The sequence below is a fragment of the Zea mays genome, chromosome 7 (genome assembly GCF_902167145.1).
Source record: "Zea mays cultivar B73 chromosome 7, Zm-B73-REFERENCE-NAM-5.0, whole genome shotgun sequence".
Lineage (NCBI taxonomy): Eukaryota > Viridiplantae > Streptophyta > Magnoliopsida > Poales > Poaceae > Zea > Zea mays.
The window spans coordinates 81,689,027-81,706,264 of NC_050102.1; the positions used below are offsets into that span (position 1 = coordinate 81,689,027).

The 17,238-nt window shown below is 44.7% G+C and overlaps 1 protein-coding gene and 1 pseudogene across 1 annotated transcript; one reads left to right on the forward strand and one right to left on the reverse strand.

Moving 5' to 3' along the window:
• Positions 1-3,318: 3,318 nt before the first annotated feature.
• On the reverse strand, positions 3,319-13,238 carry LOC100383549 (putative AMP-dependent synthetase and ligase superfamily protein). The gene is made up of 5 exons (NM_001357155.1): positions 12,139-13,238; positions 4,282-4,468; positions 4,001-4,146; positions 3,818-3,885; positions 3,319-3,735 (listed from the first exon to the last, which is right to left on the reverse strand). The coding sequence occupies exons 1-5, from the start codon at positions 13,186-13,188 to the stop codon at positions 3,507-3,509; spliced, it is 1,680 nt and encodes a 559-aa protein (NP_001344084.1). The 5' UTR covers positions 13,189-13,238; the 3' UTR covers positions 3,319-3,506.
• Positions 4,475-10,401, forward strand: LOC118472938 (10 kDa chaperonin, mitochondrial-like; annotated as a pseudogene).
• Positions 13,239-17,238: the final 4,000 nt, after the last annotated feature.

Sequence of the window (17,238 nt, forward strand, 5' to 3'; positions counted from 1 at the left end):
ATGCATAAAACCGGGGCTTGCCTTCCAAAGCTGGGGCAGGCAGATCCTCTGGGGCAGGCTCTGGTGCTGGATCCAGGGCTACCTCATGAGTAACTCCTTGCTCCGGCACGAGGATCTACTCTCTGTCAGCGAGGTTGCAATCTATCGAATGCAATGAATAAGAATATGTATGCCATGATTATGCAAGATTTAGTAAACATTATGCTGAGTGAAAGAAAACTAAGTTAGTTAGTAACTTAGGGTTTCTTGATTATACGTGGCTCTTAGTGGTTCATGCTTATCAACTTTAGGTTTGTGTTTTGCCTAGGGATAAGCATAGTGGATTGAAGCTTGGATTTCCCTTAGATGTTTTAGTAGGCATTTAGGGGTTTTGCTGGTTGGGTTATGATGACATTAATCTCCATTATTAATTTCCCTTTTTCATTTTCTATTTATGAATTCTAGTGTGGGTTTGAACTACATCAGTGGTTTAACTTTTTCCAAAAATTCTATAAAAATTACAGTGGGTTACTAGTTGTTTCTGTAGGCTGTCCTATAAATTTGAGGTCCAGAATAAATAAAGTATGCCCTGGACAAAAATAACAAAAGTTAGGGCAAAGGGGTCACTTTGCACTACAACTCTTAACTAAGGGTGGGTTCTGTCCTAAGGGTCATTTTTGCTGGTATCTAAAAGTAATAACATGCTTCTGTGCCAAAAATCACAGAAGGATATTTGGTGGTTATTTAGTTGTGATTTTCTAAAGTTTAATGTTAAAAAGGCACTTACTACTATCTTGTTATTTGAAAAATGTCAACCAATAGATTTCATATTTTTTATATGTTCATAATAACAAAACATTAGTTATCCCAAGGTTTGGGGTGTTTTCTCCTTGGGGTTATTTTTCTAAGGTTTTCCTAAGTTCTCCTTGTTTTCCCAAAGTAAAAGATATCTCATTTATTTTGTACTAAACAAGGGTGTAATAAATTTTTCTAGTGAACTACACTGAATAAGTAAACTAACAAAAATGTGGGTGCTCCCTGGTTCTTTATTTAAACTACCTTTGATATTTTCTCTAACTTTAAGCAAAAAGTGTTTTAAATGGCAAATCCTATCTTAATTGGGTGCACATAAGGGTTTATTATTTTTAAACAGGTTAGGAATTGATTAAGTACCTTTCTAAATTTTCTCAACCCCAGTCAAATAGTGTAACTATTTTTCCTTATTTTTTGTAGCTTTTGACCAGTTAATCATTTAAATCAAAACTTTAAAATTCTCTGTAACTCTTAGGGGTTTTATATTCTTCCTAAGTGGTTTACATTATTTAGGATCTGGCAAAATTGGTTTGACTCGATTTGGGTAAACCAAACTGAAGTTATGAATTTTTCAAGTTCTGTTTGGATTTAAATCAGAATATTTTAAAAGGTTTCCTGGAAAACTACTTTGCATCGGAGACCCTGGGTTCTTTCTAAATCAACCCGCTCATTTCTACCCCTGCGCTACTATTCCCCTGAGTCACTGACAGCGCACAAAACCCTGTGGCCTTTCCTTCTTCTTCCCCGAGGTCCCTCCCATTATGCAAACAGTACCCGCGGAAAGGAAAAGGGCGGCGCGGCTTACCTGCGGTGAGAGAGGTCCGGCGAGGGGCGGGGTTGGCTTCGGGAGGTCCTGGCGGTCACAGCGAGGTACGGCTCGACGGCGGTGCTGGCCGGAATCAATCGGTCCACATGCGCAGGCGGATGATCTCGTCGGCGGCGGGTGTTCCGGCTTAACCACGACGATCTAGTTCAATTGATCGGCACGATGAGCTCCACGGGATGACGTAGAGGCTATGTGCGCAAGGAATCGAAAAATGGGGCAGAGGCTTATGCGTTCTACTTTCACCGGCGGTCGGGTGAAGTCCGGCGACCGTGGACTGGCTTCTCCGGCGAGGCAAAGTCCGATTCCTTGCTCGGGGAGCTTCACCGAGGCATGCACAGTCTCTTCCGAAGGTCGGGCGTGGCTGGGAAGGGCTCTGCAGGCCGGTCTACGGTGGCGGGGGATCGGGTGGCCACGGGCACGCTGTCTGCAGGGCAAACGCCGGTGGTTTCTGGCACCGGTGAGGTCGAGCGTGCGCGGAGGAGTACGGTCGACGCTTAAGGAGGCTTTATAGGCGCAGGCGCGAGCAGGGGACACGGGCACGGCTCGGTGCAGCGCGGGGCGCGCGGGGTCGGGCGTGGGCGTGCTCTAGCGCGCTCAGAGCGCGTCGAACACGTGGAAGTGTTCTTCTGCCCGTGTTCAACAGCTCGCCGAGATCGCAAGTGTGCGAATCTTGGCAAAAATCCGGCGCAGGTCTCCTCCTAGCACCTAGGGTTGTCTCTTGTATGTGAGTCCCCATGGCAGATATGCCCTAGGTAGGGAGATTTGTGGACGCCAATTCTGGCTTGTCCCTCTGTCCACCTCGCGACAAAAACCATGCCAAATCTTGTCAAACGTCTTGGGCTCGGTTTCAAACTTTTCCAGTGGGTACCTTAGGTGGTATGACACATTTTTGGTATATAACTCACGTGGTTTTGGTGCCATTTACTAAGTGAACACGGTGGATCTTTAGATTTGGTTCAAAATTTGACTTAGAAAGAATTAGAGAGCTCTAGTTCTCTCTCCACTTAAGGAATGGATTTGGGGTTTTTAAGGGGTCTTTTTGCAATGTTTCCTCTCTGTATTTTGTAGATTATAATGTTACTTAAACTTTGGCTAAGGGTTAACTCATGATTTGCACATTTGCTTAACCTTTCCCCTTTACTAGGGTTTTGGGATTTAAGGGCTCAAGAAGGGTCTAGGGTTTATTCTTCTCTTGCCCAAGGTGATAATTGCAATAAATGCTTGGGTAATGCGTTTGGTCATTAACATTCTTGGTTAATACATGGTTCCCAAGGTTTTATGCTCTTCTTCTCAAGTCTCTCCCACATGTGATCACAGTCATTAGTGCATAAATGTGCCATGGCCATGGTAACACCTAGGGTGTTACATATAGCACATAAATATCTTCGATATTTTGCTAATAATAGTATACACATACGTTTTGTATAAAATCGTATTAGATCGTGTTGTAAGCAGCCTAGTTTTTAAAAATCTAGTTTCTAGAAATTGGTTTATAAAAAAACTGGTTAATGGTGTTTGTAATCACCTCAATTTCCATAAACTAGTTTTAACTAGGGGAGAGTAGTTTATTGGTTTTTAAGAAACCGTGAATCCAGTTTCGATAAACTTAGTCATAAACTAGTATGTTTGGAACCATCTCGGTTTTCATAAATTAGTTTCTTAAAATCTATGGGCTTCCGAATATGCTTTTAGCTTAATTGATATCCAACTAAATTACTATTATTAGAATAAAATTTAATTCCAAGGATGCAAACGGACCTTACATACATAGATAGAGTTCCACAGCATGCCACTATTATTTGTTTAAAAAGTCGATCGCGTTCTAACCCATCGTCGCGTCATTCTGTGTCTCTTGCACGCATCACACAATCAAGTAAATAAAGAAGAATTACATTCTAGAAACAGCGCCAGCCTGCACATGGTTGGTCAGCTGCCTCCTCAGTATCTTGCCAGCCGGAGACTTGGGAATGGAGTCGACAAAGAGCACCTTGCGGATCTTCTTGTAAGGCGCCACCCTCTGGGCGACGTGGTCCATGACTTGAGCCTCCGTGACCTTGCTACCAGGCTGCCTGACCACAAGCGCTACTGGGATCTGCCCTGCCTCCTCATGAGGATACCTGCAGATGAGACGACAACACACTACGTAATTCAGCATGGTTTTGCAAAACGTGGGGTGTTGTTGTTTGTAGGTGGACTGACGGCATGACTGCGGCATCGATAACTTCCGGCAACGACTGCAGGACAAGCTCCAGCTCTGCAGGTGGAACCTGCAGCCATGAACACACCCAGACACACAGATCAGTCGTCTTTTGCTCTCAGATGATCTGTAGCTAGGACCAAAGCAACACTCCGACCAAGCTAGCTAGCTGCAAATTAACTAACCTGATAGCCCTTGTACTTGATGAGCTCTTTCAGCCTGTCCACCACGAACAGGAACCCGTCCTGGTCGATGTAGCAAAGGTCCCCAGTCCTCAGCCAGCCTTCAGAATCAAAGCTGCTAGCGTTGGCCTCCTCGTCGCCAACATACCCTGCGAGTTCAGAACGAACATCTTGTTGAGCTGAAAAGGACGAGAAAGATAGAAGGAAACCTGAATCGTCCAGCTGCAGAGCAGCGCCAGCTTTTCAGATCATGTCATGCGTGTTCGCTCGGATCTGGTGGTTACCGGCCATGACGGCAGGCCCTCTCACCAGAAGCTCCCCTTTCTGGCCCACGGACAGAGCTTCGCCGGTCACGTGGTCCACGATCTTCACCTCCACGTTCTCCGAGACACGGCCGGCGGAGCAGATGCGGCCGCACTCCTCCCGCTGGATCATCAGCGATATGCCACCAGCCTCAGTTGAACCGTAGCCCTGAAAGAAAATGAAGCCACCAACTCTTTTCACACAGTTCCCGCCTTAATTTCCCCTGCAACCACAAGGATGGTTCTTTTGCGTCTCTAGGAATTATTGTTATTTTTTTTTACTTTGCCATCGTCCATCCATCGCATTTTGAACTGTGACAATTTTTTCTTTTTGATGTGGCAAACAAGAGAGGTGCTAGATTCTTTAATGCCCAACCATGCATTGGTGCAGCTACAAGGGTCTTATCATCTATGACTCCTTTGCCAAGGACATTTTAGCGTGCGATGGGAGGTTGGACCCCAGCAACAATCAAACAAATGACATTCCCAGCAACATGAGATGCACGACAAGGTTGTTTGGATGCATGTATATGGACTTGAGACAGTCCCTGCTGACGTAAGAAGTAAGATTCTCCCATAGGTCTGGTTCCTCACAAGGGGTTTGTTGGGTTGAGGTGGATTAAGGGGATCGGATGAGATCTCCTATACAACTTTTTTATAAAAATGGATTTAATCCCCTCTAATACCGCTCAATCCATTTTAAACCGAACAACAGCATTGAAATCCGTTTCTAGTAGACCCGGCTAGAGTGCTACATATAGGGCTCGTTGCCCGTATGAGTTAGTCTGGTTGTATCGGTGAGCCAGCAGGTAGAGGGAGCCAGATGAGCTCATGCAAAAGGTATCTATTTGATTGTCCATGTACATTCATGCAGGCTAAATACAAGTATTGCTTTGTTGTCTGTACTAAATAGAGGTGAATTAAGAATAAAAATAAAAAATAATTAAAAGGATATATGTGGTTTTGTTTTGTTCATAAAAATAATTAAGGTGTATCGTTTTATGTGGCTAAACAAATCTCATACAACACAAGCCTGCATGTTGAGGAACAACCAAAATGAGAGATTTGTTGAGCCGAGCTCAAAGAGGAATCTTGCACTCGCTTAGCCTGGTACAGAAACAGAAGCTACTGTAGGCGATCAAACACATGAAGACCGCCTCTTGTAAGCCTGACAAAGCCATATACAGGTAGTATTGCCTCTAAGCAACTGCAGTGCATTTGGTTCTATTATTAGAATCTATTGTAAACCTCTAAAACTAATAGTTAGCATCTAAAATTAGCTGAGAGGTTTAGAACAGATTAACAATTTGTTAGCTATACTTATCAAATAGCTATTAGTTATCCAACCCAGCTAACAATTTATGGTGTAACCATTTTTCATTCTAGTTCCATAATATAAGACGTGCTCTCTTTAGACATGTGTACATCAATGTTGTAGTATATAGAGAATCAAATACATTTCTTGGTCTTTGAATTAGGGATGGTTACACCTTATATATACTAGGCCGAAAAGAGTAGCTGACTAAGAGCATCTCCAAGACGCTAGCTAAATGACCCGCCAAGCTAAACTTTAGTTACTCAAACTCGTCAAGCTATCTGACTCTCCAAATTGGCTCTCTCGCTAGCCAAATTTGGTTAGCCACTTGACTAGCCAAACGAGTCTAATAAGGTCCCTTAGATCAACATCATGTGCCTCAGATTAGAAGTTTGCACGGTTACATGGAGAGCTTAGTTTGCACCAGATATGTTCCCATGAAACAATTCCTACTATCCAGTTTGCTTTCTCTAATTTATATAAGTTTGATTATGTGGTCAGGTCCGTTCCTGGACAACCAAACACATTAATCAGCTCGAACTACAAGGTGGGTACAAAGACGAAAGATATTGATCAATGTTGGATCACCAATGATTCCTAGCTAATCATTCTTCCCGGCTTTCCGTACGGTCAATTTGATAGACTCGCTAATCATTGACAAGAATAAGCGGTTCTCGACAGACTCCGCCATTTATGACATTTGATTAATACGTTATTAAGAGGTGCCGACCAGCAACCTCTAAATTTGGAAACACGCAAGGGCGAGACTCAAAGTCGTGTGGATGAGCAAAATGATCACGATAATTCACGTACGGCACAAAATGTGCGCATGCATGGTTCAGCTAAATAATTTGATTGTTATTTAGCTGGCAGTAGTACATTATTGCTAGCCTTTTTGAAGTTGTCCTAAGTTAAATGATTTGATTGTTGACTGCAATAAAAATTTTGTACGTTAAATTTGGACATGTGAACCAAAACCTGCTCCTGCCTCCTGAGAATGCAGAGACAACGCTACCCGACGCGCCCCTGACCCACCGGGGCTATAGCCTCCGGGAGCGCGGATCGATGCGGACGCGGGCATGGACGGCCTGCGCCCGGCCGCCCGTTATTTTCGCCGGCGTGTACCCGAGTGGACCCAATAACACTCGCTCGTCAATTGGACAGCGGAATAGCAGCAGATAATGTAGCCCTATGCATTTTTCTCGAGGTGTATTTTTCGGTTACTATCCAGATCCACCTCACCTCAATTTGAGTCTTCGCTTTATTAGCACGGATATGTTCACATACATCTTTTTTTACTACGGCCCTATTTGCTACCAATTTTTTTAATACCGTGGCCTACATTTATACGTGACAACAATACCATAGTTTACAAAACTTTTGTCTAGATTGCAGTATCAGTACTCCAAAAAATACAGTGCGGTTTTGACCATGCGGAGATGTTCAAAACATTTTTTTATAAAGCTCAACCAAATACCTCTCTTGATCCAAAATACTATAATATTCTCAAATAGCATAGTACCACATAACGATAAATAAACCATGCTGATAAAGAGGCGCTGACTACACGTCAATAGCTACAAGCAGCAGCTTTAATCTCAGAGGCGAGCAGGTAGCCCATGCATGCGGGCATGCCCACCGTGATACCTAACGTGGTCAAGGCCAATGATCTAAGAATTGGCTTGCAGTACTTCTTCGTCCACGCGTACAGTTTTGTTCATATTTACATTTATTTACGTACTCTACTAGTGCATGGCTGTTTTTGCGACGCATCTAAATCCATATGTTATTGTTGTGTATATATAAAAGACGGAACAATTTAAAAATTTTCAAACAGACAGAGTATTAATTTGTTGGGTAGATATTTTCTTAATATGCAAAAGATGAGTTATTTGAGTTTGTAACAATCTCGTCGCGCAGCTTCGCCATTATATTACTCCGCAGCTGCGCATCGCTAATTTGATATTATATAGCACACATCCACGCTATATTGGGACTGTTATCCTTCTGAGCTCTGTTATCGTGTGTTTTCTTACGGTTGATAAAGTTTGTGTACCCCTTCGTACTAATCTACCCCTCCATGTCGCCGGCTCCCTTAAGGTGACCACGCCGGCGTCTGCCACCAGGTGCCACCCGCTGTCTGCCAACAGCTGCCCGCGCCGCCGTCTGCCAGCAAGAGCCCGCGACCCCGTCTGCCAGCAGCAGGAACGTCGTGGCTAGGAACACGGCCAGCGCCGTGACGCAGTGCTGCGTGCCGCCCTGGAGCCCCAGCCGCGCGGCGATGGCGAAGAGGCTGCTCCCGTCGCTGAACCGGGTGCTGGTGGAGAAGCTGGTGCAGCCCAAGAAGACCGCCGACGGCATCCTCCTCTCGGAAACATCCAAGCAGCTGAATGCTGCTAAAGTGGTGGCTGTTGGCCCTGGTGAGCGCGACAAAGGCAGGCAATCTGATCCCAGTTGCTCTGAAGGAAGGCGACACTGTTCTTCTGCCCAAATATGGTGGATCTGAAGTCAACCTTGCGGCTGATAAAGAGTACCTCCTCTTCAGAGAGGATGACATTTTGTGGACTGATTCAGATCGCGGGCAAGCGGGTGGTGAGATGCGTAGGATTTGAAGCTGGGAGCAGCGGCGGGACGGCAGCCGGCAGGAGGTACTCCATGACGGCGTCGTGCACGGGCGCCCCGGGGGTGATGAGGCCGACGGCCGTGGCAGCCAGGCCGGCCATGATACTGACCAGAGGAGAGTAGACAGAGGCGGTGCCGTGGAATGGAAGCGCTGTAAGGGAGGGACAAACTTGAATTTTACCACAGCTCATGGACAGTAACAGAGCTCAGAAGAATAACAGTCCCAATATAGCGCATATGTGTGCTGCATAATACCAAATTGGTGATGTGCAGCTGCGGAGTAATATAGTGGCGATGCCGCGCGACGAGATTGTTACAAACTCAAATAACTCTGCAAAAGATTTATACACTATTGTAATCAATGGGGAGATGTACAAACTAGAGAGGCTTGAACGATTTTCTAAATATAAGAGACATACTCTATAATATAACCATGAGACTTTGGATCATAAATGCAGTTAAGAGATATAGAAACTAGAGAGGCTTGAACGATTTTCTCAGTGATGTTCTCCAAGGGCACATGGCAGAGTAATTGTTCTCCACGAACTAGTGGGTATCATCCTATGGTATACTAAGAGCAAGTTTAATAATATAGCTCACATAAAAGTTGTATGACCTTGCCATGTTATATTTAGTCAACTAAAAGTCTAGTCATATAAGAATACATACTGAATATTTAATGCTTTGCTTATCTCCACCTCTCACAAACTGTGTTAGAGTTCGTGAGCAGTCTGCTTTCAATTATCTATTAGTGAGCAGCCGGCTTTTCCTCTCTCCATTTCTCTCTCTTCCACATCACCATAAATCTGATGTGACATGTTTTACAGCCTGCCTACATCAACTTATTATACTTGCTCTGAGCAAACCAGCATCCACCATGTGGTCGGCCTGGCTGGTAGCACTCTTCGTGTCTCACGGATGCATCAACACCCGAGGCAACATTCTGCACCACCTCGTTGGCATGACATGTATATGGCTAGACAAAATACTGGTGGCTCGTTAGCACGCTTGGCTCGTGGCTGGCTCGACCCGTTTTAATTTTGTCACGAGCTGAGCTAGTATCTCAACTTGTTTTTGTTAATGAGCCAGCTCGAGCCAAGTTTGAGCCTGTTCGTTAACTCGAACGAGCTAGCATTTATCAGCAAAACAAAGCCTTCACTTGTTTTGGATGAACTAATAAGTGTTAAACTATGTTCATTTGGTGTTGAATTGATGTGTTATGTGAATTTGAGTATTATTACTCTTTTTAAGTGTTAATTTGGTCTAGAATTAATAAGCAATTGATCATATTGTTGTATATATATGCATATTGTTTTTATTGTAACTCGCGAGCTAAACAAGCCAGCTCGAGGTCACAAACGAGCTGAGCTGAGCTGGTTCTCTGGCTCGGTTCCTTAATGAGTCGAGCCAAGCCATCTTGTTACCTTAACAAGCCGAGTCGAGCCAGTTCTCTGGCTTGGTTCACAATAGGGTGAGTCCATTGCCCACTAATAAGTCTCTATTTGGTTGTAGAGATGTTGGTGTGGATTCAGGGGGATTAAATGTCTCCCTAGGGATTAGGGATTTAATCCCCTCCAATCTCCCTTAATCCACCCCTAATTGAAGAAGCCTTAGGTATTGTTCGGTTGCACAGGAATCAAAGGGGAATGAGAGGATTAAATTCCCTTCTATTAAATTCTAATTAGAAAAGGATTTCATCCCCTCCAATCCACTTCAATCCCGTCCTAATCGAACATGCCCTTAGATGGGTGGTGTTTATAGCATGGAGTCAGCATGCTAGGACCATGTCTACTCTCTTTGAGGCTGCTGGTGTAGACATAGGGGCGTTTGTTTAGCTTAAAATCAGATTCTGACCGTCGGAATCTGATTCTGTCTGCCAAACACATCGCTTCCTCAGTATGAGAATCAATTATGTGAAAATCGCTCATATCAAAGTGAATGTAGAATCCGTCGACCTCCACGCACTATTGTAGAGTTGCCTCCAATGGAGGGACTATGAGGCTACCGCTAATGAACGACAGAAAGATGGTGACAATGGCTACATGGTGCACCCTAGTGTCTGCTCCCTAGCACATGATGAGGGGACGAGGAAGCCACTAGCGGGGCGAGGGTGGCTACCATGGCTGGCGTTCGGTAAGGGTGTGGTGAGGCCGCTATGGCCGACGTTTGCATGCAAACAGGTGGATGGTCGAGATGGAGGAAGGGATGGGATGGGAGGGTGTGGGGCCGCTAACGTTGGGGAGAAGGCATGAACCACTAGGGTGTCGTCCTAAGGCCGGTTTCAACGATTCCCCCTCCAAAATCCTATTCGTACCATCTACTCATATTTTACTACCTCTCCCAAAAAATCTTCCTCTATTTCTCTTCCCCTCCAACAATTCCCCCAATCCAACTCTCCATATACACTATAACTCAATTATTTAAAATTTCTATATCAGTTTTTAAAGTAAAAAAAATCATGCAATGTATGTACTATCATACTACACATTGTTATCATGTCAGGATGTCTACATGGAATCATGTAAAATATATGATTTACACTATATATTACAATGGAGTAGTGCGGAGGAGGGGAGGATGAGACTGAGCAATTGGAGAGCGTCTAATTAACTATCGTTAATTAGATGCCTGTCGATGACTGTAGTTAATTAACTATCTCAATTATTTTGTAGCTGGCTAGATTTATTTCACCCAACACTAAAAGTTGGATGTATTGATTGTCTTGTTTATAATTTTCTTCGCATTCAACAGGTGGAGATAGGTACGTGTATTTGAGAGGGCAAACATATGTTTTAGCAATATATTAACTGCTATTAGGACAGCTAGTAAAATAGTTGTTAGCTAGTACGTGCTTAACTACTAATTATGCGTGCTCAACTACTAATTAGCTGGCCTCGATCTATTAGATAAGCGTAATCCTATTTGGATCCACCTCAATTTATTTTAGCAGGGCTAGCAATTTGCTGGGTGGATCCGGACGGGCCGGGGTCTCAAAGACTCGCTTTTATTTTTTGTTTCAAATTATGTGTATGTATTAATATTTGAAGCAATTGTACAATACTCAAACCATTACTGCACCGAAACCTGTTTCTCTCATCACCTTCGTACAATTATAATGGATTTCATTCTAAGACCTAGAACAAGCTAATGATGCAGCTATATCATCACCATACAAGTCAACTCCGAGAAGTGTATTACTAAACCAATGTCGGCTGGCATTGCTTCGTGAGCAAGTCCTGACTCCTGAGCGTAGGCCAACATCTCTCTTTCTATATATGACTAAGTCTTATGACTGGTATATAGGGTGGTAATGGATTACGATTCAAATGTTTATTCACAATAAGTTAGGACCTTAATTAATCTTAGTTCAAAAATAATAGAAATAGAGTCCGATCTTAATCCGTTTTGAACTATTCTTATATGGCACTAAGACGGTGACACCTCGAATAATTACCAAAAAAAAAAAAAACTTATCAGCAGTCACGGTATTTTGAAACGAAGCGTATGTTGCATGGTTTAACTAAAAAGGTGTGTATTTGCTGTCACCAAAGCTACATCGTCATTGACCCCCTGCTGGACCATACTACTACTTTCCCATCAGTTGACTTGAGTGATGTGCTTGCAAATGAAGAACGCGTTCTCCACACACCCCCTCCCCACCCCCCACCACCCTCCTTTTCAAAAATGTTACATAAAAAGTTCGAAATGTTACACGGCCGGGTCAGATATTTTTTGGTAGGTTAGAGAGGCAATCGGTGGTCCAAGATTTTAACAAAACCGTCATTTTGTTTTGTTGTCTTAAATTTGTGGCCTCTATCGACTACTGTAAAACACCACTAGCTCACAATAATTATTATTAGTTAGTATTTGAGTGAAAGCGACACATCTAAACGGAAACTCACCATGCAGAGATCCACGTTGGGGAACCGTCGTCGGAAACTCTCGGCTGCCGTCCTCGGCAGCGGCGCGCCGCCACATACCACGCGCTCCAGCGCCTCTAGGTGGCACCGCTCCTTGACCATGGCCACCACCACCGGTGGCGACGCCGTCATCTCACTGACGGCCCACCTCCCCGCCGCCTCGATCACCCCCTTCACGCCGCGCCGCGCCACCGCGTCGGTCAGCATCACCGTCGTGTGCCCCAGCGCCACCCCCTTCAGCGTGTAGTAGAACCCCATCGAGTGGAACATGGGCGCGCCCAGCAGCGACCTCTCGCGACCGCGCCTCGGTTTCCCCAGCAGAGCATGGGATCCCGCCGCCATCGCGATGAAGCTCCGGTGCGGCAGCGCCGCGGCCTTCACCCTCCCGGTTGTCCCCGACGAGTACTGGATCGCCGCCGTATCCGACTGCCGCACCACCGCCGTGTCCGCCGCAAGTCCCTCCTCCCCACGGCCGTCGCTCTGCTTCTGCAGAAAGGAGCGGAAGTGGTCCGAATCGAGGAGCACGGCGGGGAGGCCAGCCGGCAGCTTTGCGGCGGTCGACGACACGGCGAAGGCGACGGACGCGCCTGACAGTGCCACGAGGCGCGCGACCTCGTCCGCGGTCAGCGCAGGGTTTACCGGCGACACCACGGCGCCGAATGAGAGCAGCGCGAAGTAGAGCACCGGCACGTCCAGCCGTGTCGGAGCGAGGACGAACGCGACGTCGCCGCGGCCGAGCCGGACCACGGAGCGCAGCGCCCCCGCGAGCGCGCGTACCTGGGACAGGAACGCCGGGAACGACACGGCCTCGCCGGTGGCGGCGTCGAGGAGAGCCGGGTGCGCGGGGGTCGGGGACGACGCCAGGAGCGAGAACGCAAACTCCGGAAACGAGAGCGGTGAGTCCGTCGGCGGCAGCGGCACCGGCGGGCGCAGGCTGCGGAACGTCCTGGTCACCTCACAGAAGCCGCTGCGACCATCTACACCTCCGGGAGCAGCGCCGTCGGCGTTGGCCGCAGGCGCGGAAGTGGCCATTTCTCCTTAGCACCCAGTGGTGACTGGACTGGTTGGTGATTTTGTCGTGTGCCACCTTCGGTTACGGTTGGCGTTTTATAATCTGGCATGCTGGGTTAGGGGTTCCAACAGCGTATGCACAAGATTTACTCACAACAGCAAGGCAAAGTATGGCTTCATTGTTTTTCTTTTCTGAAATTTTCAAATTCGCAATACACGTTTTTCGCGTGATGGGAACTGCTACGAAAGGTATTGTTTCTACAGAACCAGAGGCCGTTGGATGCCCTGCTTCAGGGGGCCGTTCGATTGTCACGGGTTGGTGCTGTAAAATAATTTCTAGTGGAATTATTTCTCTAATTTATATAGTGGTCTATTTATTTCTCTAGTGTTAAAGTTAAGCATTTGCTAAAATTTGGCACGTGCTAAACTTTAGTACTTGAGGAGTGTTTGAATAAAGTGCTAAACTTTAACAATCACTGGTCTACGAGGAGCATGCGGCCAGGGAGAAAAAGGGGTATTCATGGTAAAATGAGGTTGGTGAACACTTTTAGCACAATTTAGTATCTTTGGTGGAGCTAAAGCGCTAATGAGTGCTAAACCTTAACACAACACATTTAGCTACCCTGTTTATTTTTTAGTAGCTAAACTTTAGCAAAAAGTGCAGTGCTAAAGTTTAGCAAAAAATAGTTGATCACTCCAATCTAATTTATAATTTATTTGATTTTTTATACCAAGTTTGATAGCTCGTTTATTTAAAAATTTTCATAATTATTATTAATTTTTATTTGTGATATTGTTTAGCATATAATATACTTTAAGTACAACTTCAAATTTATTATCTTTTGTAATTTTTTAATAAACCGAGCCTGTTAAACTTGATAAAAAAGTAAAATTAATTATAAATTGAGACATATAAAGTACCAAATATTAGTAATAACTGATAAGATTTTTCTTCGGCTCCGCCAAACCAAGTTTCTTGATCAGTATTTTTGCATTGGTGGGATGAGTAAAAAAATTGGAGGGTCAATGCCAATCATAACCATGGGAATCCTAGACAAGTAATACTGCAATTTGTTCATTTCTATTATCAAATTTGGGAGGTTTCAACATTTATATGCTATATTATTGGAAAGATATATAACCAATGATGTATCTTTTGTACTTTTGAGATGGGAGTTATGCCCATTGTTGGTCACTTGTTCTTAAATGCTATGAGATAAGAACAAGGCAACACAAATGTTAATGGTTAAAGACCTTCGTCCTTCGAAACATTATCTCCCTTAGGATATAATGATCTTCAGACAAAGGTTATGAAGGGCAAACATTCATCATCTCAATATGTCATAATAAAAAGCAGGAACATATAAGACATATAGAGAACATGAATAACCATATTAAATCATTATCTATCTTCTCATTATATGATCATGAACAAACATTAATGATATTGAGTTACATTTGTACCTTCGGCTTGACAGAAGGTAAGAATCCAAGAGTGACGTGCGAGTGATTACAGGTCAGCGTGAACAGTACCGTGTTACTGTTTATCTATTTATAGGCACACGACGCAGCCTATGTAAAATTACATTCATATTCTTGACATTTACTATTGACTAAGAAGTAATCTGTCGAGGACTAAGCAGTCTTTTCCTCTTTAGGTCGGTTTCACTCTCCATCACCGTCTTTGCGCTAAGCCGAAGCTTCTCCATCCATAGCTTCGGAATTGATTCATCCTTCTTTCAGACCACGCCTTTCATACCATGCGCACCTTCATCTCAAAGCCGAAGGTTCATGTAACATTATATTATAATTGGAAAGCATGTTAGTCGTGTTTTTGAGGACCTTCGAAAGACGAAGGCCCCCAACAGTAGCCCCTCGTAGTATTAATTTGTTCTTGTATCTAACAAATTCAGACTGCGACGTGAACGAAGGTCCGAAAAACACCTTCCCTTCGCTAGAATAGCGAAAGTCAATGACAAATGGGGCCCGCCAAGTTGCAATGCACTAGGAATATAAATAGAAACCCACAGTGGCAGCATTTGCTATGCCATTTCTGTTGCTTGCGTTATTTTCTCAAATTTTTAACTCTTGTTATCAGCTCTCGCTTGATTTTCGAGCTTCGTGATATACACAAGAAGATGTCTGAGGAGAAGAAGATGCCTGAGGAAAATAAGATGTCTGAGGAAAAGAAAGTTGTGGACCCTTTTCTGGCTGGGTTTTACGAATCTATGGCAAAAACAAATACAGAGAAGATCACAAAAGAAATAATGGCGGATTTGTCTGAAGATTCTGACGATAGCGATGACTATGATGTGGAAAGTGGGGATGAAGATTCTGAAGACCGGCCTTGGCGGCCAAGCCATACCATCTTCGGAAAGTCAACCATTAAACAAAGTCAAATTGACTCCATGAAGGGAACATACTTTCGTGACATGTCTATTGTGAGGGTTGGAGGGGACAACACCGCCCCTGCTCCTGAAGAAAATGAGGTTGTTGTCTACAGAAGCTTTATGAAGGCAGGTCTTCGGTTCCCATTGAGCAAATTTTTGGTTGAAGTGTTGAAGATATTTTAGATCTTTCTTCATCAAATTACTCCTGAAGCTATAATCAGAATGGGTTTATTTGTTTAAGATGTGAGAAGCCAAGGGCTGGAACCGAGCGTGAAGTGTTTTTGCAATATGCACGAACTGTTGTACGAGACGATGGCTACTGGCAAAGTGCAGTATCACAACAACTTCGGTTGTTATGGATTCATTGCTCGTTCTAATGCAAGCTACCCGGTTCCAACATTTAGGAAAAGGTGGCCCGGGTCCTGGATGGAGGAATGGTTTTATGTTAAGAATAATCTGATTGAAAGGGAGGACATAAAGGGGATTATCCAACACCCCATCTGGTCTCGCTTCGGCCTTTGAAGACCGGACGTGGCGATTGAAAATGATGTCGAAGCATGTCAAAAGGTTTTCAACAATGTTGTGCTTTCATTGGTACAAGAGACCTGATCTAAGAGCACATAGCCTACAGGGTATGGCCACTTGTGGATAACTGGGAGATGTCAAAGGAGACTGCTGCCGGGTCCAATGAAGGTGGATTAATTCGTTTGAAATATATCTTCAGATACAGAGACTGGTTTGACGAGCCAAATGACAACTGGCTGAAATGTATTGAGGCTACTAGCAACGAGTTACTTGGGGCATATACCAGAGCCAAAGATGATGCTTTGTCCTCAGCCTTCGGAGGTTGGGGCAAGAAAAGGTTGAACAGGGTTTTTGATGCAATTGGTTTCATATACCCTGATTACTGCTACCCCTCGCGAAGGCAGGAAAAAAGAGGAAAATTGCCGCTTCGGCCATCTCTGCTGTGCCGAAGGGCAAAAAGATCAAGGTTCTGACGCATCGGCCGAGGTATATTGAGACGGCCACAGTGCCAAAATTTGGTGAAGAGACATCTTCCGCTGCCAAAGCGGAACAAGCTACTCCCGCTACTCGGAGCGCTGAGGAATAAACTATGATGCCGAAGGTGCCTATAGTTGAGCCAGTCGAAGCCGAAGATGGGGCGGCCAAGAAGCCAGAGTTAGAAAAAACAATAGTGCTGCCATAAATTCTAAGCCCGCCGATAGAAGCAGAATTGCTGAAGGTTGGGAAAGATGAAAGGGAAATACGATCAAACCTTTTCCTAAATGATTTTGGTGGTTGAATTGCCCAACACAAATAATTGGACTAACTATTTGCTCTAGATTATATGTTCTATAGGTGCTAAAGGTTCAACACAAACCAATAAAAAGATACAAGTTAGGGTTCAAAACAAAGGAGCAAAAGAAACCGAAGAGAACCCTGGTCTGGCACACTGGACTGTCCGGTGTGCCACCGAACAGTGTCCGGAGGCAGTGTCCGGTGCGCCACCGGAAAGTGTCTGGTGCCCCAGGGGCCGTATAGGCTGAACTCCTCACCTTCGGGTTTCTAAGGCGGCTCTCTGCTATAATTCACTGGACTGTCCGGTGTGCCAAGTGGAGCAACGGTCGCCAGCGTAATGGTCGACTTCAACGGTCGGCTGACAACGTAAACAGTGCGCGGA

Bases quoted from the DNA above. Each gene is read 5' to 3' on its own strand.
- LOC100383549 (NM_001357155.1), bottom strand. From the start codon at position 13,188: ATGGCCACTTCCGCGCCTGCGGCCAACGCCGACGGCGCTGCTCCCGGA. The intron at 4,469-12,138 runs GTGAGTTTCCGT...ATTTTCTTTCAG, and splicing joins CCAACGTGGATCTCTGCATG to GGCTACGGTTCAACTGAGGC. The intron at 3,886-4,000 runs GTTAGTTAATTT...TCATGGCTGCAG, and splicing joins TCAAGTACAAGGGCTATCAG to GTTCCACCTGCAGAGCTGGA.